At 50.9% G+C, this 21023-nt stretch overlaps 1 protein-coding gene across 7 annotated transcripts in view; it reads left to right on the top strand.

The window, feature by feature from the left end:
- Positions 1 to 21023, top strand: part of MED24 (mediator complex subunit 24) — a 206253-nt gene that overhangs the window by 167519 nt on the left and 17711 nt on the right. For 2 of the 7 annotated variants that reach the window (XM_050934759.1, XM_050934755.1), the window contains exons 1-12: positions 2969 to 3008; positions 3648 to 3786; positions 8400 to 8482; positions 9061 to 9099; positions 11891 to 11964; positions 14011 to 14234; positions 14847 to 14958; positions 15757 to 15907; positions 16389 to 16502; positions 17799 to 17846; positions 19418 to 19500; positions 20656 to 20742. In XM_050934759.1, the coding sequence (XP_050790716.1) occupies positions 3657 to 3786; positions 8400 to 8482; positions 9061 to 9099; positions 11891 to 11964; positions 14011 to 14234; positions 14847 to 14958; positions 15757 to 15907; positions 16389 to 16502; positions 17799 to 17846; positions 19418 to 19500; positions 20656 to 20742 (1145 nt within the window). In that variant the 5' untranslated portion in view covers positions 2969 to 3008; positions 3648 to 3656. Of the gene's footprint in view, positions 1 to 2968; positions 3048 to 3104; positions 3124 to 3647; positions 3787 to 8399; positions 8483 to 9060; positions 9100 to 11890; positions 11965 to 14010; positions 14235 to 14846; positions 14959 to 15756; positions 15908 to 16388; positions 16503 to 17798; positions 17847 to 19417; positions 19501 to 20655; positions 20743 to 21023 lie in introns of those variants that run through there. The other 5 variants (XM_050934756.1, XM_050934757.1, XM_050934758.1 and 2 more) reach the window with 5 other exon arrangements.

Below are 21023 nucleotides of genomic sequence, written 5' to 3'. Positions count from 1 at the left end.
TGCCAGGTGTCCGGCACCTCTGAAAACCAGGTTGTGAACTTGTGCTCAGAGGCCTTTTCATCACAACCCAGGCCTGATTCTGAGCTGGGCCCGATCTGCTTCTTTGCCTTGCCGCCGGGTGGAATTCGCTCAGCCGACGGCGCCTGTTCTGCATGCTCGAAATGCAGGCTCCTCGGGGACGACACTGCAGCGAGGGGCCAACCCCGCCCCTCACTGGCACACCCACGGTACCAGGGCCTGGCCTGGCCCAGCCCAACGCATGTCTGCAGCCATGTAAGTGCAGAGCGCCCACATGGAGCTGGCAGCTCACTGGGTTAACGCTGCCAGGAACGCAGCTCTTCCTCCAGGTTCCCTTCCAAGCCACTGCCCAATTACCCTGGCAGATGGCGAATGGCACAGTTCTCTGTTGCGAGTGCAGGGCACATGACTGGGAGACACTGGGTTTTGTGGGAGGGGGATCAGGTGATCTGGGCACACCAGCCAGCAAGCCCGGGAAGGTGGGTGGCACTTTGTGGGAAGAAACAGATGCCAGGAAAGAGAGAGAGAGGAGAGAGAGCTCAGTGCAGCTCCCGCTGCCGCTATCCTGGGGGGAAAGTTCCCTGTTGTTTTGGCTACCACAAGGCCAGAACGTTCCCCTGTGCAGCTTCCACTGCAGTAAAGAGCGGGGTGCGTGGGCACGGACCATCCAGGTGCACCCTGGCGGCGCCTGCTACGGGGCACAAGGCCACTGCGGGGCTGGGGATGGGCCCGCTGCGAAAGGCCCCTAGCTCATTAATAACTAATGGAGAGTCTCCCCTAGCTTAAGCCCTCTGGGATCTGGGCCCGGGCTTTGGTGCCGGAGGATCATGTGTATTAATGGCAGCTCCTCGACGCCTGCAGTGAGACCGAGGCTGCTCTGTGCACAGTTCCTGCCCCAACGAGCTGATAGTCTAGCTAGACTAGGAGTGGGGGGACCAGGCCCAGAGAAGGAGCGTGTCACGCAGCAGGTCACAGGAAGGGACACCCTTCTCCCCACAGCTCTTTGGAGTCCCAATTCTCTGTCCTAATCACAGAATCATCCTGGATCTACGTCAACCCCCCTCCCCAAATCACTCTGACCAGGAGCCCCAACGAAGCAGTAAACAGCAAAAGGGCTGGGGCTGGGGAATGAAGAATGAATCAGGTGCCCATCAGCCCTGAAGCCAGCCTGTGCTGGGATGCACCTGGGAGCGGGTAGCCAAGAAGGTGGCTTTGATTCTGTCTTCAGCGCCAGGGTTGCCAGCTGCAGCTCCTCCTCGAACACACAGCTGCAGCTCCCAAGGAGAACATGTCCCAGCGTGAGCCTGATCAGGGAGGCAACACACTGCCTTGATCTGATTGGTGAGGCCCACGTAGACAATGGGTCCCCGCACGTGAGTCAATCTGCGGCTTTGCACAAATATTTTGATTGTGCATGTGGCAGCAGCAGAGCATTTCCATCCCAGCGTTGCCACCTCCCCTCGAGACAGGGAAGGGAATGAAGATGATCCAAAACCATCTGCCAGGCCTGCCCCTTCAGATGGCCTCCCTCAGCCGGAGGGCTTGGCTAGAGATGTGAGCGCCAGGTTGGAAAGAGAGAGCTTTCCCCTTACAAACCTGCCAGTTGTCCCAGAGAACGAAAGAACGGTACCTCTGTATTTGCAGTAAGTAGAGAGAGGTGAAGGGATTGGTGCAAATACTGGAGTATTCCAATTTATTTCGGAAAGGGTCTCCCAAATGTTCCCTCTTGTGGATAGCCCTCCTCCCTCATCATATTTATTATCTGTATGGCCCTACCACCCCTCCATGGTGCTGGGCTCTGTACAGACACAGAAGGAGATAATCCCTCCCCCAAAGAGCTTACAATCTAAGTATAATATAAGAGACAACAGATGGATACAGACAGGAGAGTATAAGGAAATCTCTCCTCCCGTTGCTCAAAGCCTGGCCCCCACCTCCTTTCCCAGTCCCTATCACATCCATCATTGGCCATTTTAAAATCAAGCTTGGATGTTTTTTTTTTCTAATACAGCTCCTCTAGGACTTATTTGGGGATGCTCTGTTCTGTTACTTGGTCTGTTCATTCCCTCTGGGGCACTGGCATTGGCCACTGTCAGAAGACAGGACACTGGGCTAGATGGACCTTTGATCTGACCCAGTATGGCTGCTCTTATGTTCTCTGGCCTATGATACACAGATGGTCAGACTATATCACAATAGTCCCTTGTGGCCTTTGAATCTACGGATATTGAACTTTGTGGCTGCCAGAGTGACTGCTTGCTTGGGGAAAGTAACATTGAGTGAATTATTAAACATGTCGCATCACTTAACATGGTGTAGCTGTTGGAAATGAGGGGAGCCCAGCCGACCCCAATGCCCCACCTGCCCAGAGCTCTGCGCAAAGCCAACGCCAGTGCCCAGCCCGTTATTCGGGGGCCATGGTTTGAAACCCACTGACTGGAGGAGACAACGCCTCAGAGGGTGAGCAGGTGCCCGCCTTCCTGGGTGTTTGGGACGTGCCTGGCACTTGGCGCACACTACTGTAAATGAAGAGTAAATAACCGTAATTAAGGATGCATGCTGAATCTTTGCTGGGGTGAGATGGGGGCGGGTCACAGCCCCTCTGGCTGCAGCACCCACCCCAGGATTCAGCCCCATTTCTCCGCAAGCTGCTGGGGGGTGGGCAGCACAAATATCTGTTTATAGATTCCTACTGGCAAAGGGGCACCAATAAATAACCCCCCAAACAACAGTAAAAAAAAAATCCTATCATTTTCTATAGCCTGGAAAATACCACCGCCCCACCCGCCACGTCAGAGGGGCAGCCCCGGTGTCTCTGGCTGGGACCGGTATTTGTAAGTATTAAAACACCCCTCGACCCCAGGCTAGAGCAGCCAGCCTCAAAAAACTACCGCTCCCAGCAAGCTCCGCGGCGGGCGGCGCGCTTCCAGCCAATCCGTGGAGGGCTTGTTGGTGGGTGCCAAGATGGCGGGGCCCAGGGGCTGAAGGAGGTGCTGTTTGGCTGCTGGGTGCGAGCCCCCCCCCCCCGGGTGTGTTTCCAGATGGGGGCCCCGGGGGGGGGACCTGGGTGTATTTCCAGGGGGGCTGCCCCTCCCCCATAAGCAGGTTCAAGGGGTGCTAATAGGAGACGGGCTCACCCCCCCTCCCCCTGGGGTGCCCCACTGGGGGGGGGTGAGGGGCTTCACTCCCCCACCTCTGGCCACAGGAGCCTGCCCCCTCCCAGGGCTGGGAGCAGAGCCCAGGCGTCCTGGCTCCCATTCCCGTGCTGTAAACACGGGCCCACGTGTTCCCCAGAGCTGGGAGTGGGAAGGGAACCCAGGAATCCTGCCCCCCAGCACCCTGTGCTCCCTCCCAGTGCGACTCGAGCCCAGGAGCCTTTGCTCCTGCTCCCACCGGTGGACTACAGTCTCTCCCTTATAATGGGAATTGAGCCGCGGAGTCCTGGCTCCCAGCCTCCTGCGTGAACCGGCTGCCCTACCTCCTGCTAAGTGAATCTTTTATTATAGAAATAAAAGATGTTTTAATTTATAGAGCCCCAGGGGTGATGTGCGGGGGAGCTAAGTCTGTGAGAGGAATGGGTGCGAAATGCTCTTGTGAACAAGCTGCTGTATCTTCTCTCTCCCTTTCAGAACGGAAAGATGAAGGTTGTCAATCTAAAACAGGCCATTCTCCAGGCCTGGAAAGAGCGGTGGAGCGATTACCAGTGGGCCATAAACATGAAGAAATTCTTCCCCAAAGGAGCCACGTGGGACATACTTAATTTGGCAGGTCAGGGTTTGGTTTTGTTTGATTGCTTGGGTGCACATGTCTGTTTGTGTTATGTGCGTGGTACAAAGTGAGACAAACATATGATCTGGAAAAGCAAACCACAGCACTTGTATTATGTTCAGTGTTATTTCTCTGCCCTAGTTATCAGGGCTGAAAAACTTCCCAACAGTAAACTTTGGAAATGAAGGCTCCTGTCTTCCAAAGATTTATACACGTGTGGAGCCCTTCACTGGGGCCACTCATGCTTAAAGCCAAGTATGTAAATCTTAGGAAGAGGGGAGTATATAGCATGATTGTTGGCTGCAATAACTTGCTGAGCTATTACTGACACTGAGAGATGCAGGTTGGCTTAGTGGATAGAACACTAAGTGGGGACTAAAGAGACCTGGGTTATCTTCCCAGCTATGCTGCTGGTTTGCTTGGAGACCTTGTGCATCCCTTTGTGCCTCAGTTTCCTCACCTGTGCAGTGGGGATAATGATCATTATCTCCCCTGTAAAGTGCTTAAAAATCTGTGGATACAAAGCGCTGTATAGGAACTAGGTATTTCTGTTCTTATAAGCGTTAGGGATTATTGTTAAGAAACTGAAAGCATCTTCTGACCCACAGATCTTATTAGAATTTGCTTTTCTCATCCCAGTTCAAGAAGGGAGATTGACACAAATCCTGCTAAATGGTGGTACCTGCTGAGTATACATAGGTAAAATAATTGCTAGGCTTTTATGCCAATTATGGTAATGTTGTTAGTTTTTCCTGTGTGTGGTGTGTGTTTGAAAGCCCTGTGTAAACTAACTTAAATCACTTGTTCTTGAGTTGATGTAAAGGAGAGGTTTTCAAGGGAAATATTCCTCATTCAAACCAACATGGAGAACTGGACTGAACGTCAGAATTATGCTAGATGAGAGTTGGCTCTCCCATAACCTAAGATCATATCTTCCCCACATGCGATTCCATTCATCTGGGTCCATTTTCTGTTTAGTGAAGGGTGGGGAATCTCGTTCACTTGTGAGATCCCATTTCTGTTCCTTTCAAAAGTTCTTTATTGGTGCATTAACATAGTCTTATAGAATTTACCAGACACCTACTGGCTAGAGGACTAGCGTGGAATCTGGATTGCAGGGACACCAGTAAGGTCTCAAGGCTGTGGGTGGAAAGTCCAGCTCAAACCTGCTGGGTAGAAGGAAGGTACTGTAATGTTATGCCCGGACATTGCCTGAGAGTACCATTTTTGTAATCTCACTCTCTGGCTAGAGGGTAATTGCTAAATTTTGAAGCCTCACCTTGCCTGCTGGTATGGAAAAGAGTTCCGCTTTGCTTGCCCTCCAATTGTAAGCTTTCTGTAAAGTGAGGTATCTGCTACCCTACCCGACCCCATCTTCTCAGCTGCTGCAGAGGGTGTATTCTTCTGCTACAGTCGCTGTCCCTGGTGAGTAGCTCCATTTTCTGCTTCTGCTGTTAGCCATCTTGAGCAGCACAAGAGTAAAATGGCCATGATTATTTTCACAGTTCTGAAACTGATAAGTATTCTATTATTTTTGCTGTGTTGCTGCTTGGAAAAGCTCTGAGCAGCAGCAGCTGCACTGAGGCAGTCTGCAGGCTCAGGAAGACGATGCTGTATTTCTATTTGGCGTGTGTTCTTTACAACTACTAGGATTAGAAAGGTAATGTTTTGAGAGCTGCAGAAATTTATCATTTAGTGCTCCCCTCCCCTAATTATAGAAAGCTTCCCATTCACCAGTGGTGAATAGATTTTTGGTTTTAAAGACCTGCATGATCTGATACTTGTCATACAAAGGAATTTACTGGGTACCACGTGATCTACATGGAAGATCTGTGACTCTGAGTTACCACTTATAACTGTAAAAGCAGCAAAGAATCCTGTGGCACCTTATAGACTAACAGACGTTCCACTCCATACGGCTAAATGCAGTGCCTTGCATGGTATCAAGTATCAGAGGGGTAGGATGTGTTAGTCTGGATCTGTAAAAGCAGCAAAGAATCCTGTGGCACCTTATAGACTAGCAGACGTGCAGCAAAGAATCCTGTGGCACCTTATAGACTAACAGACGTGCAGCAAAGAATCCTGTGGCACCTTATAGACTAACAGACGTCTGTTAGTCTATAAGGTGCCACAGGATTCTTTGCTGCTTTTACAGATCCAGACTAACACGGCTACCCCTCTGATACTTGACACTTATAACTGTTGTGTACTGCAAATCCAGTCCCAAGATAAAAATCATTCAGATATCATTGTGATAGGATATAGCTGACCCCTTTCCCCCTCAAGTTCTGAAAACATAACTGTAAAAATGCACCTATATTGAGAGACTAACCCGAATCAGAGCTCAGCCACCCCCAGCGGCCATGTATTCCTCCTACCAGGCCTACGCTCCTCTCCGCCTATTGTTTCCTGCCTTCACTCCTTTGTCTGTACTTTATCTTCTTAGATGATAAGCTCTTTCAGGACAGAGATTCTGCCTCCTTCTAGGCCTTGACCATATTTAGCACCGTTGGGCACGGTGGCTAGGGTGACTAAAGGGCAGGGGGTGAGAGGTAATAGGTGCCTATATAAGAAAAAGCCCCTGAAATCTGGACTGTCCCTATAAAATCGAGACATCTGGTCACCCTAATGGTGGCTACTATTTTCAAACCCAGGTACCTAAAGTTAGGCGCCTATGTCCAGATTTAGCCACGTTTCATCAGCTCTGTTGGGGTAGGGGAACTGCAGCCGTTCAGAATTGTTGACATTCAAGGCACTTCCATGTGGTTGCCGAAATCTGCATGCGGGAGCTTGACTTTAGGCTCCTGGATTTGAAACTTTTGGCGCATGTCAATTATAACAGAGTCTCTCTGTCATCTGTAGAGTTTGTGTAGAAATGAGGCAGCCCAGGTGAACCAGTGATTCCCTGTTATGAAGACGCTGACCTGAGGGGGGTGGGTGGCAGTGGAAAGGCACTAAGACGACTCTGGAGACTTTGGTTCTAGCCCTAGTTCTGTCACTGCTGTGCAGCCTTTGGCAAGTCCGTTCCCCTCGCTGTGAACCTGTATTCTCTTCACCCACTGTAGGATAAGGACTGTCTCTCACAAGGTGTGCGTAAAATAGGCCGTTGGTCTCGACTGTGGTTTCTAGTAGCGCTACCTTAATACAAATAATGACAGGGTTGCAGGAGTCCAGGGAGGACTGGTTTGTCACTTGGAATAGCTCTGATGATCATCCTTGTTTGTAATTTCGGATGAGGTGATTTCCTTTAAACCCCCTGTGCATTAGCCCTAGAATGGGTCGTTTTTATCATTCAGACACGGCTTTCAAATCCAAAGACCAAAGGAAAATATCTGGCAGCGAGATGCCAGAACAGCCCCAGTGCCTGGCGGAGCTGTAGTGATATGTACGTGATGGATCATAATGTCTCGTCTCGGTTGTGTCCTGCTCCCTGGTTACAGGATGACAGGAAGGGGAAAAGTTACCATTAGAATTCTCTCTCTCTGGTGAGCAGAAAGATGCATTTGGTTCCCAGTGTCCGTAATTGCAGCCAACAATTCTCATTCAGTGCTTGCAATTTATGATTGTCTGGGGATTCAGACTGGTGCACTATTTTTGAGCAGTTGCCCTCCAAGAAAGTGAGGGATGCACTTATTTAGAGATTCCCAAATGGCAGCTTCCACCTCCAGCGTCTGGGTGCCTCAGACTAATTAAAACAAATGCTGCAAAATGTGGGTCTGTCTTTGTGAGACAGCCTCCGTGCTCTGCTGCAGTAGTTCAAATGATCAATTAAAAGCTTGACTGAACAGATAGGACATACTCTGCACCTGTGAGCTGCCAAACCCAGGCGCTGGCAGATTGCCCGGGGAAGTGGGTGCCAAAAGTGCATGGGCATTCTCCAGAGAAGGACCATTTGCCAGGCCTGGAGAGTTCAGGAACCAATAGCAAAAGCCACCCAACTGTGGCAGCAGCCAAGAGATGTGTGTGAGCAGAGGTTTTCTCCCAGATCACTGGGCCCCAGTAAGTTGGAAGTACATGATGGGATGTTAGATGGAATGATTCTTTCCTGGGTGTCTGGCTGGTGAGTGTTACCCACATGCTCAGGGTTTAGCTGATTGCCATATTTGGGGTTGGGAAGGAATTTTCCTTCAGAGCAGATTGGTTTTTTTTTTTACCTTCCTCTGCAGTGTGGGGCACAGGTCACTTGCTGGAGGATTCTCTGCACCGTGAAGTTTATAAACCATGATTTGAGGACTTAAATAGCTCTGACATAAGTTAGGGGTTTATTACAAGAGTGGGTGGGTGAGATTCTGTGGCCTGTGTTGTTTAGGAGGTCAGACTAGACGATCGTGATGGTCCCTTCTGACCTTAAAGGCTATGAGTCTAAGAAGGGCCCAAGATTCTCTGCAAGAGCTGAGTTAGCGGCAGGATACTTTATGCTTCCTAAGTTATTTATTGTCCTCTGCTACTGGGAATGGACAGTTGTAGGATTTAATTTAAAGAAGGTGTCGTGCTAAATCTTCGGGATCAGCAATATTTTCTGTGTCTCCCTTTCTGCTTGTGGGATGTGCTGACAATGAGAGATCATGTGTTAGCTGAACTGAAATCTCCGGCCTTTCTTGTTTTCATTTCAGAAGCTCTCCTTGAACAGGCCATGATTGGCCCATCACCCAACCCACTGATCTTGTCCTACCTGAAATATGCAATCAGTTCCCAGGTAACAACCTCCATAGCACTTCTCTTTTCAAAGTGCCTTACAGACACTGAGGAATTACCCTTCCCAACCCCGAGTTAGGGGACCTGTTGCTCCAGGGAAACCAAGGTTCAGAAGTTAAGTGACTTGCCTAGATCCACAGAGGGAGTCAGTGTGTGAGCCAGGATTGGAATTCAGAATTTTCTGTCTCCCAGTGTGGTACTCGATCATGCTTCTCTCCTCTGCAAGGAGATAATGGCGGAGCATCCCGCTGATCAGTACGTGCCAAAGCAGTGAAGCTTCTGATGGTGGCCTAGAGGCGGGCATAGAGATCCCTTGCCCTCTAGACAGTTCCTCAGCTGCCAGACACTCTTGCTTTCCTTAGCTTGTTATTTAAAATTGTAGTTTAATGTGAAGTTTGTGTAAAGCAAATCAATGATTACCTAAAAATGTCTCTTTAATTTGTGCTGGGTCACTGCCAAAGCCCCGTTTTAAGAGACAAGTAGCGCAGCTGTAAAATGACCTCATTATGCCTTGGCAACAGCAGTTGCATTTAAAAATGTTAGCTAATAACTTTCTTGCTCTGTCTTTTTTGTTCCTAGATGGTGTCTTATTCCACTGTCCTGATGGCCATCAGTAAGGTAGATCTTGACGGATGCTGTCTTTCATTTTACCTACAATCTATGCATCCATTTCTGTCCCACTAACTCCTGCCAGATATAGGTCAAGCGGGGAGTGACATCCTTTGCTGAGTCAGCAATGATCAGATGGCACAAACCGAAGAGATTACGTTTCTATGTCCCTGCTCTGTGGAACAGGCTGTACACCATCAATGGAAAGAGATCACTTTGCCTTTCCTTTGGGAAACTGCACGCAGTTCCTTGCGAGAGAAGTTTAAAAGTCTAATCATCTAACGTGGGTACGACACGTTTAAAACCACATGCTAGCACATCCTTCTCACTGCAGTCGACCACTCCAGCAATGGTGGGGGAATTCAGAGTTAATACTTAAAACCAGCAACATGGAGATGTAGCGCTGCCAGTTAATGCAGTGTCATAGCCAGAGACTGCTGTTTTTTCTCTTTGAATCAGTATTAACATCTTAGCCAGTGTAACTTGTATTAAATGTCCCAGGACCTGAGGTTACACATGAAGGGTCAGTTTGACAAGTACTCAGCATCCAGCAGCTCCCGCTCTTCATGGATGATAGGTCCATCAAAGGCTATTTGCCAGGATGATCATGAATGCAACCCCATGCTCTGAGTGTCCCTAGCAGGGGCAGCTCCAGGCACCAGCACACCAAGCGTGTGCCTGGGGCGGCAAGCTGCGGGGGGCAGCCTGCTGGTCGCCGTGAGGGCGGTAGTCGGATTGCCTTCAGCAGCATGCCTGCGGGAGGTCTGCCAGTCCCGCGGTTTCAGCAGCAATTCGAAGGCGGGTATATCGAAGGCGCAGGCACGCTGCCGAATCCGCATTACCAGCGGACGTGCAGGTGCACTGCCGAAAGCCGCCTGACTGCCGTGCTTGGGGCGGCAAAATACATAGAGCTGCCCATGGTCCCTAGCCTCTGGCTGCCAGAAGCTGGGAGTGGACGACAGGGGATGGATGACTCAATGATTGCCCGTTCTGTTCATTCCCTCTAAAGCACCTGGCATTGGCCGCTGTCAGAAGACAGGATGCTGGGCTAGACGGACCATTGGCCTGACCATTCTTACTGGGCAATGAACCATTCTGAAAATCTGGCCATGGTGACGTTGCGTTGTAGTGACAGAGGGAAATGCACTCCCAGCACAGGCTGCTGTGGGTAATAAATGGTTCGTATGAAAGATTGCTAGTGGTTGCTAGAGTAAGTTAGCTGATCGGTGTTCCTCAACCTTTTAAGGTGGGGAGCCCTTGTTCTCAGTCAGAAATTTGTCACGAGCCCTTATGTTTGCTGTAGGAATAAAGGGAAGAAAGGATCAATGATGATGATGCTTTAATATTTATTTGTGTGTGTGAGAGTCGAGAGGTTAGGTTGGGGGAAGGGAGAGCTCAGTGGTTTGAGCATTGGCCTGCTAAACCCAGGGTTGTGAGTTCAGTCCTTGAGGGGGCCACTTAGGGATCTGGGGCAAAATCAGTACTTGGTCCTGCTAGTGAAGGCAGGGGGCTGGACCCGATGACCTTTCAGGGTCCCTTCCAGTTCTAGGAGATAGGTACATCTCCATATATTCTGAGGTTGACAGAGATCACGTGAAGGGTAAGAGCATGTGGGCAGTGGAGGAGTGAGATTTTCTTTGCTTTAGATTGTAATAAAACTTCTAACCCTTGGTGGTCCCCTGACTGCCTTTAATGATCCCCTCCCAGCAGGTCGTGACCCACCTGTTGAGAAACATTGACCTAGAATCATAGAAATGTAGGACTAGAAAGATCTTGATGGGTCAGGTGTACTGAGGCAGGACTATGTATTATCTAGACCATCTCTGACGGGTGTTTGTCTAACCCAGTGATAGTCAGACAAGGCTTGTGAGCTGCAAGTGGCTATTTAATGTGTCTCCTGCAGCTCTTTGCAGCACATGATATTAAAACACTGAGTGATTTAATTATTAACCAATCAGGGTGCTTTTACTGTATTGTTAACCAGTTAAGTTATCAACTTGCACTAAGTTATTAACTTATTTGCTATGAGAATAATATATATAAATATTTCCCCATCATACTGTTTACATCTGAATAGTACTACAGTAAATGAGACAATGAATTCACATGATTGTGGGTCTTCTGGGTAATGTTGATCACTAATTTGGCTGATGAATCACTGAGATCTGAGATTCACTGCTCTAACCTGTTCTTAAAAATCTCCTATGATGGAGATTCCACAACCTCCCTAAGTAATTTGTTCCAGTGCTTAACCACCCTGCCAGGAAGTTTTTCCTAATGTCCAGCCTAAACGTCCCTTGCTGCAATTTAAGCCCGGTACTTCTTGTCCTGTCCTTAGTGGAGAAGAACAATTTATCACCCTCCTTTTTATAACACCCTTTTACGTACTTGAAAATTGTTATTGTGTTTCCCTTCAGTCTTTGCTTCTCCAGACTAAACAAACCCATTTATTTCACTCTTCCATCGTAGATCATATTTTCTAGACCTTTCATCACTTTTTGTTGCTCGCCTCTGGACTTCCTCCAATTTGTCCACATCTTTCTTGAAGCCTGGTGCCCAGAATGTCTCATCGGTGCTGAGTAGAGTGGTAGAATTACTTTGTGTCTTGCCTACAACATTCCTGTTAATACATCCTTCATTTCTGAGTAGCTGTGAACGAGCTGCCAATAAACACTCTTGGCTGGGAGCCCTGTCCTATCCCAGAGCGGGATGCAGACGATCTTCTAAAGTATCTGTTTAAAAACCGAAATCTGTATTCAGTGCGTCTGGTTTTAAATCCCCTTGTATTCCTGTGTTGTAGTTCGATGACTTCTCCCGAGATCTCTGCGTCCAGTCCCTGCTGGAGATCATGGATATGTTTTGTGATCGGCTCAGGTACCATGCTGTTTCTGCTCTCTTCTGAAGGGCTGTGTGATGACACTTTGGGAGGAGTTGCTTTAATGCCCCTGAAAGGCAAAGATTGATAACATTGATGAGCCAGGAGTAGTGAATATGTGGGACCGCGGTTCTCAAACTGTGGGTCGCACCCCCAAATGGGGTCATGCCATCAGCCAGTGGGGTCGCAGTGATCCCTAGTGTACAGAGGATGACACTTGGTGACCTCGCATGTATGATGCATGTGAGGTCATGCTGCATGGAGGACGCCATTTTGTTCTACAAAGTAGCATCCTCTACACAGCGTGACCTTGCACGCACCATATGTATGAGGTCACGCTGCATGGAGGACAAAATGGCATTATCCATGGTGTGTGCCTGGTCACATTCTGCAGAGAATGCCAATTTGCTGTTGAAAATGACTTCGTCCTGCTGTCTGGCGTCACAGGAGGAAATGGTTTGTTACAATGGGGTCATGCTGAACAAAAGTTTGGCAACCCCTGGTGTAGGAGCTGGACAGGTCACTCCCCTCAGCTCTACCTGTGCACTTTGCTAGTCCCGTCCTGGATGCCCCACACAGCTGTGCTAAACGCAGGGAATATAGGAACTGCCAGAGTGGCTCAGACCAGTGACCTGCCCAGGCCAGTGTCCTGTTACTGCCCATGGCCAGTGCCAGCTTTGTAGGAAGGTACAAGAAACCCTGCATCTGACATTATGGGGTAACCTGCCTCCACAGAAAGATTCTTCCTCAGCCCCAGTAGTTAGAGGTAGGTTTAAACCCGTCAATGTGAGGGATTATATCCCTGCTATTGCATCTCAGTCCTCACCTGCAGCACCTCCTGCTCCGTGGTCCTGGGCTGCGCACACCCAGCACTGCCAATGCACCTCATTGTTGCAGCCCTTCCTACTTCTGTCTCTGAACACAGCAGGCCATTCTTGCAACCGTGAGCATTTGCGTTGCTGCAAGTCAGTAGGCGTTTGCTGTGACGCTGCTGAGACTGTGTCCAGAGAGTGAGCGAGGGGCTGATCTTCTATCAATGATTCAGGGCAGTAAACAGTTTCTCGAAAACCCAGAATTCTTGTAGTTTACCTTAAAACCCAACTAAACCTGTTTAGAGGCATCAGTGATATTGCTGAGTTTAGTGTGTGCAGGGGGAGTGAATAGATGGGGTAGGAAAGCGGAAATAGCTGCTCTTATATTTCATGAAGCAGAATTGCAACAATTAATATTAATTTGTCACCAGCTGTTGACAAGGAGCTGCCGCTGGCCGAATACAAAGCTGGCCGCTTCATCCAGTCCCCAGTTAATTTGATCCTCCATTTAATTAGATTCAAACCTCTGATTTGTGCTCCAGAAGGAGAACCCCCACCTCGTAGTTGATCAGTGCTGATCACTTTTGACAAGATAATTCAACTGGGGGCTTAGAAAAGTATCCCTGTAATTGAAAGCCCAGAGAGGCCAGGAAGACCCCGAGATGGTGAGATTTTTCAGCCATACTGGAGGTGATAAGCATGACAAAGTGCTTTGTGCTAGTCGAGGAGCGAAAAACAGTCAACAGGTGGATGAAATTCAGCCACATGACTAGGAGGAAGACTGGTCAAGTGGTTAAGGTGCAGGGCTGAGCTTTGAGATGTTCGGGGTCAGCTCCCCAGCTCCCTGTGGGACCTTCAGCATCTTCTTTTGGGTGCGTCTACACTAGAAACGTTGCAGCAGCCCCACTGTAGTGCAGACCCTTCCTCCACTAACAGACGGGGTTCTTCCCTCACTGTAGTAAATCCAGCTCTCCGAGAGGTGGTAACTAGGTTGATGGATGAATTAGTCCCTGGGCCTAGCAGTGTCTACACCAGAGCTTAGGTCAATGTAACTACGTTGCAGAGGGGGTGGTTTTTTCACAGCCCTGCAGGATGTAGTTAAGCTGACCTATCTGTAGGATCATTAGGTGTTTGGATGCTGCAGTAGTGGGGACACCTGGCTAGCTGGAATAAGAGGAAGGTCCCATAATGAGACATTCAAACCTAATCTTTTCTTCTGCCCCCCTCTCTCAGCTGCCATGGCAAAGCGGAGGAGTGCATTGGCCTATGCCGGGCCCTGATGAGCGCCCTCAACTGGATGCTGCGCTGCGCGGCCTTCTATACGGAGAAGTTCAAAGAGATGCTGGACCAGGTGGCTGCTGAGAACCAGCTGAAGATGTGCCTGGAGCGTCTGGAGAAGATCCTGGGGAGCACCAAAAACCGGGCCCTGATTCACATTGGCAAGCTGGAAGAGACGTGTATGTCGCTGGGCCATTACCGGTGTAGCACTGTCCATCCCACCCCCTCACCTCGACTTGTCTTACTGGTGTCTCTGCCATGGCCAGACCTGAACTCCTGAGCTTCCCTCCCTGTTCTCTCTTGCTGCCATCCCCTGGGGGATCGTCTTCGACTCCTCCTCTCCTTTACCCCGCTCAGCCAAGCCCTGCCATCACTGCTTCCTCCTCCCTTAGCCCTCTTTGTCCCTGCTGCTCCAACACCCGCTCCTCTGCTGTCTCAATCGCTGTAGCCACCTGCTCCCTGACATAGCACCCACGCTGCCTGCCCTCCAGTCCCTGCTGCCCCGGAAGAGGAGTAGTCTTGGCAGGAAGGCTAGGGGAGCTAATGACTGCTGCAGACTGGCTCCCTTGCGGTCTGGCTTTCCCCGGTACACCTGGAGAGGGTGCTATGCAAAGCCGAGCTGTGTCCCAGAGCAATTCTGAGGCAGTACAGATCTCGGCTGGGATTTCCACAGGCACCTCATTACCGTTGAAATCCTCTCAGCTGTACAGACCTACCGGGACTCTCATATACTCCCTGGGATCCCCACTTTGAAAATCTTACATTTCCTGCCCCTCCTCTTTTCCTTCCAGCTTCGTGGAGCGCCATAGAGCAGTCGCTGATCAAACTGGGGGAGAATCTGAGCATCCTCAGCACCCCCCAGCTGCGCAGCCAAGCGGACGAGTGCATCTCCCTGATCAAGAGGTAGCTCCACGGTTTTCCTTCCGGGCTCTTGGGGTGACGAGTGTGTGTGTAGGGGGGGTCCGTGCACCTGCTCTGCCTGTTGGCTGGGACAGCAAGGGTAGCTGTGGGATGAGTGGGCGGCTCACATTGGCACATCCCAGGAGGGCTCCTTTCTGATGCCTGTGGGCTCTGCTCTCACACTTGTTTGGGTCCCTGCTCCTCTGCTGCTGGCCAGAAGAAGCCCAAGAGGTCAGAGAGCCTCATACTTCTTGCAGGCATCTCCTGTGCCCATTGTACAGCTTGTCCTGCCCCCCACACCCCGAGTCGATGGAGGGGTTGGGAGCTGGCAGCGGGGAAGGAGGATGCTGGGCTAGGTGGAATTCAGTTGCATCCCAGGCTGGAAGCCCCACTCATGGTACCCCCTCAGCAGCCCTGCCCCCTTTAACTCTCTGGCCTTGTCTACATGGGAACATGGCCGGAATAGCGATTCTGGAATAAGGCCACGTGGACTCTGTTCTGTACTAAGAGTGTCCATGCAGGGAGCTAGCCAGAGTCTTTAAACTCTTACCCGACCATATTCCGGACTCATTTCCCCATGTGGCCAAGCCCAGGGTGTTAAACACCAATGACCTAGCCAGGGCCCAAAGGTTCATCTGTCAAACCAGAGAAGAGTCTAAGGGCCGTCGCCTGTCCTGACCCAGATGTGACGGCAGCATAGAGGAGGGTTGAAACCCAATGACTTTCAGCTCTGGTGGGTGTAGGGTCTCCCCCACCATCACCCAAGCCCCCTGCCCAATTACCACTTTTCTTCTTTTGCAGCATACCCACCATGCTCTCGGCCCACTCCGAGCAGCTGAACAAAACCGGCTTCCCCACCGTGCATGCCGTGGTGCTGCTGGAAGGAACCATGAACCTCACTGGAGAGACCCAGCCTCTCGTGGAACAGCTGATGATGGTGAAGCGGATGCAGGTACAGCGAAGGAGCAGCAGCGTGTTTCCTCCCTGTCCTGGGCGAATCCTGACTCAGAGAGGCAGTGTGGCCTAGTGGGACCAGAAGCTGGGCCTTGCGAGCTCTAATCCCAGCTGTGGTGCTGAATCTGTCTGGCCTTGGCAGGTCACTTCTCGTCTTGGTGTCCGGCTTGCACTGGGGGGGTGAGCCTGATGCTGGCCCCTGATTTCGGACAGAAATGCAGGGAAGTACGACTCCCTCCAAATCCAGTTGTGCGTCACTCCCATTAGTGCCGGGTGGGTCTGGCTGGTCCGTGTATGAGTCCGCTTGTGCCTCTGGTGAATGGAGTTACTCCTCCAGCTCAAGCAACAGAGGCACCTGCTTTTAAATCAAGAGGCTCCAGGTTCGATCCCCGCTGATGACCCATGCAGTGGGTGGGGGGTGGAGTGGGTGGCATACCTTAGACTCTCTGGGTCTGACATGTGTTCCATCCCACTTGTAGCGCATTCCTTCACCGCTTTTCGTGCTGGAGATCTGGAAAGCCTGCTTCGTGGGCCTGATCGAGTCCCCGGAGGGGACGGAGGAGCTGAAATGGACGGCCTTCACCTTCCTTAAGGTAACCCCTTGTCATGCTTCCCGCCCCTGCCAAGAGCCCAGAGTCTGTCCCTGCCTGGACCCTGCTGAGTGTCAAAACCTGGCACAGCAATTATCTCTCCTCTCCCACTGCATCCTCCACCGGGGACCCTTTTCTTGCCCCAGCTGTACAGAGCATGTTATACCGCAGACTCAGAGGCTGAGCCCGCAGGCAGCATCCCTTTGCACAAGCCACCAAACGTTGATATGTCGGGCTTATTTTAGTTTTGCAAAACCGCTTTCGTCTCACTTTGTTCCTGGCTGTGGGACGCGGTTGGTCTTGGCTTAATGGAGAACCTGCGCCCTTGTGGGACATGACATCAGCTTGACTCTATCCAGCTGTATGCAGAGATGCCTTGATCTTATTTGTCAGATAAGAGCTGGCTTAGCAACGTGGAGATGATCCCAACGTTCAAACCTCAGTAGCTTCTCTGCCCCACCTCCCCACACACACACTCCCCCATGCCTCTTGCGTTTCTCCTTGGAGCTTTTGGTCCCGGTGTGCAATGTGGGGATGGTGGTTAACGTGCATGATTGAGAGCCAGGAGACCTGGGCTCTGTTCTTAGCGCTGCCATGTTGCTTTGGCCATGTCCGCCTCAGTTTCCCCATCTGTAAAGCAGAGGATCGCCTTCCAGGAGGGCTATGCTTGCAGAATGCCTTATAAATGCTAAGTGACTCTCTGGATTAGATCACAGGGGGAGGTAAGTGTTGTGTTAAGCCCCTGGTGCTGTTGCTTTTTCACATTCCTCCTTTGTCCTTGGCAGACTGAAAGGTTGTGTGTTCAGCTTCTTTCTTCCCCCCTCCCCAATGTAAACAGCAGCAGATGGCCCTGGATCCCCTGTCCCAGCTCTTGTCCACTCTTCGTAAGAAAAATAAAAAGGACAGGGACTGATTCCCCAGAAGAGGCTCCACACATTACAGCTTCGTATTCCTCCATCTTGTCCCCTGTAATCGCCACTGGGACTGACAGGTGTGAAGGGAATCGGGGGCCTTCTGAGTGACGGGGACTGTGACACCTCCCTTTTGTGCGGGTCATTCCATAAATGTCCACTAGGGGGCTCTCCTCCCACCTTCCGTGGGAACAGATGGTCCCAGGGCATTGACTAGATTGATCGCTTGGGCAGTTCTGGGGGCAGCTTTGAGGGGTGTTTCCTCTAAGGCTGGTGTCTTCTGCCAGGACTCCTGAGTGGGAGCCATGTGTCGTGCTGCACGAGCCTGAGTCTCCGCACCCAGGATCTCTTGGGCTAGATCTGAACGTTTTAAAAAACTTTCTTTCAGATCCCTCAGGTTCTGGTTAAACTAAAGAAATATCCCCAGGGAGAGAAGGTGAGTTGCTGTGACTGTTTGTATTTAGTATTGATCATTTACAGTGTGTGTGTGTGTGTGTACACAATACACACACACACACAGAGATCATGTTTGTAATGGAGGTGCCTGGGGACCGCATGAGATGGAGGCCCTATTGTGCTCGGCGCTGTACAGTCACTTCCCCAAAGTGTTTACGGTCTAATAGCCTGGGAGGTCACGTGCTTTGTACCTTGTGTGGTCTGAGCTTGTACACACCAGGGGCTCCTTGCATCCCTCCCCCAACTCCTCAGTGCCACCCTCCTACCTTCCTCTATTTCAGGGACTTGCTGAAACTTTGCCCCTCTGCCTGGGGTTGAGTGTGGCTCCCGTACCAGAGTCCTCCCCCACTGCAGCAGGGGCTCTGTGTAAACCCTCACACACACCCCAGCCAGTTAGGGCCCTCTTGTTCTAGACACTGTACAAATACAGACCTCACTCCCTCAGAGACATAAGCCCGTGCTCAGCTTTGCACCAGGAATGATCTGATTGGTCAGCAGGGCCCCTGGTGTCCGTAACCATGAGCATGTGTGTAAGTCTCGGCAGCATCGGGGCCATGCAGCCAAGGGCAGTGCCTGCCCCAAGGAGCTTACAGTCTAAAAGACGAGAAGTCAGTGGGGGAGGAGCCACACTCCTGGCCTCGGGGATGTGATGGAAGGACAGGGTACCACTGTAATAGCTGCTCTAGGCTGACACACCTTGGGGGAAGGTTTATAGCCAGTGGGCCCAAGTCATCCCTACTTGGCTGCTCTTCTACTTGCTGTGGGCGATTTTGTTTCGAGGGGTGGGAACTCCACAGTAAAGCACCAACCAAGCCCGTTTCTCAGGATCTCCTCCCTCTCCTTGCTGAGCAGTGGATGTCAGCTTGTAATACCTGAACGGAGGTCGGGGCCCGACTTTCATGGCAAGCGTCAGCAGCTCCCATTGGTGCTGAGGTTTGTGTTCCTGCAGTGCTGTGACTTCAGTGGGAGCCAGCACCTCTGAATATCAGAGTCTGGCTGCCCAGCCTTTCCCCCGTGTCCCGGAAGCACCATTGGATAAGCCAGGGGTAGGCAACCTATGGCACATGTGCCGAAGGCAGCACGTGAGCTGATTTTCAGTGGCACTCACACTGCCTGGGTCCTGGCCACTGGTCTGGGGGGCTCTGCATTTTAATTTAATTTTAAATGAAGTTTCTTAAACATTTAAAAAACCTTATTTACTTTACATACAACAATAGTTTAGCTATATTTTATAGACTTATAGAAAGAGACCTTCTAAACACATTAAAATGTATTACTGGCACACGAAACCTTAAATTAGAGTGAATAAATGACTTGGCACAGCACTTCTGAAAGGTTGCCGATCCCTGGGATAATCCGTCCCTTTGCTAACGTGTCACTGACTGGCCAACGCTCTGTTGGTCCACCAGGTGAAGTTGTGCAGAGTTATTCAGCTGACGGGGAAGAATTGAGCCCAAGTTTCCAAGTGGCTTTCTTGCTTCAGCTGAAAGAATCTCATGTACCTTGTGAAGTGAGGTCTGACCCAGTGCTTGCTTGCTTGTGTGGCTGCAGGATTTCACCGAGGACGTGAATTGTGCCTTTGAGTTCCTGCTGAAACTCACCCCTCTGCTGGACAAAGCTGATCAGCGATGCAAGTGAGTCCTCCTCCCTCCCTTGTCTGACCTCGGAGCCCCCAGGGGAAAGGGCCTAAGCATATGGAAAGGCACAGCTGCTGTACGCCATGGGCAGGGTCTTTCCTCCTCCTCACTGCTGTGGGAATGACTGGATTCTGTTGAGCTGCACACAGAACCATAGGGACAGCATGTCCCTCATGCCGGAGGAGCCCCACAGCCCTGAATGGGTAAACTGGCCTATGTCCTGGGCTTAATACCTAGGCCTGGTCTACACTGGGAGGGGGATTGATCTAAGATATGCATCTTCATCTATGAGAACAGTGTAGCTAAAGTCGACGTTTCTTAGATCGAATTAAAATTACTGACTTTGCATCCTCGCGGTGCGGCTCCGCCATCAACTTTGCTTCCACCTCTCGCCGAGCTGGAGTTCAGCAGTTGACAGGAGAGCGATCAGGGATCGATTTATCGCATCTACACTACACACAATAAATCGATCGCGATCCAGTGGGTAGTGTAGATGTACCCCTAGTAGAAAACTTGGATCCAATTTAACTTTTAATCCCTGGTTTCTGAGCACTGGATCTGTGGCGGAACGCCCAGCCCAGCCTTCAGTATCCTGGCTTTGCTCGTTGCCGTTGAGGCGGTATTGAACAACTGCTGGCATGTTTCCCGCTGGCTGGTCATGAGGCTGGCGTACAGCCTGGAGGGCAGCTTTTCTCTCCCCACGTTTCCCGTTCCTCATTTCCCCTCCCACCAGCCAGTGTTTAACAGCTGAGTCCCATGTTAATAACGCTTTCCGCTTCTGAGGCACCTTACAAACACACACACACAAGCTGGCATGCCCCTCTGTGAGGTGGGTAAATATTGTTAGCCTCGTTCTGACAGAACTAACGTGCCCAGTGGTACAGTGGCCTGACACCGCCAAAGAGAGAACCCAGTTCTGAGTCCGTCTCTTGTCTGAGTCACTGACTCCCAACGTCTGCCTAAAAGTGGGTCTGGAACCCCAGAGTCCTGACCCCGCACTTCACAATGCCGTCTCCTTGGCTTTGGTCAGAAGCAGGAACACTCTGGCCTCTCTGAAGTAGCTGCTTTCCCGCTCCCGCCCTAACGTGGGTCAGTGAGCCCGCGCATGTGTAGGATTCCTTGTGCCCTTAGCTCCATCTCTCTCCATTCCAGCTGTGACTGTACCAGTCTGCTCCTGCAGGAATGCAGCAAACAGGGACTGCTGTCTGAGGCCCACATGACCAACCTGGTCGCCAAACGGTAGGTCCCCAGCTCTGCTGCCTCGGGAGTTCCCCTGTGAAATCCCTGCACATCGATAGCAGCTGGGTCTTGTTGCCATCCCTTTCCCCCAGGGAATCACTGGCTTCTGGGGGCTCTGAGTGTCTTAACTTCCTCACAGCGGAATAAACGGGACAGCTTGGATCCAACCAGCCATCAAAACCCTAAAGGAACAGCCAGAGAGGCATGGGGGCTAAAAGACCCTGGGTGTCCCAGCTTGAATAGAAAGGTCTTTGCTGGTCTCTGCTGAGCACACTATGGGG

Source organism: Gopherus flavomarginatus, chromosome 25 (assembly GCF_025201925.1).
Source record: "Gopherus flavomarginatus isolate rGopFla2 chromosome 25, rGopFla2.mat.asm, whole genome shotgun sequence".
NCBI classification, from domain to species: Eukaryota; Metazoa; Chordata; order Testudines; family Testudinidae; genus Gopherus; species Gopherus flavomarginatus.
Note: the sequence above shows the minus strand (reverse complement) of the source record. Positions and strands in the feature narration are given on the sequence as shown.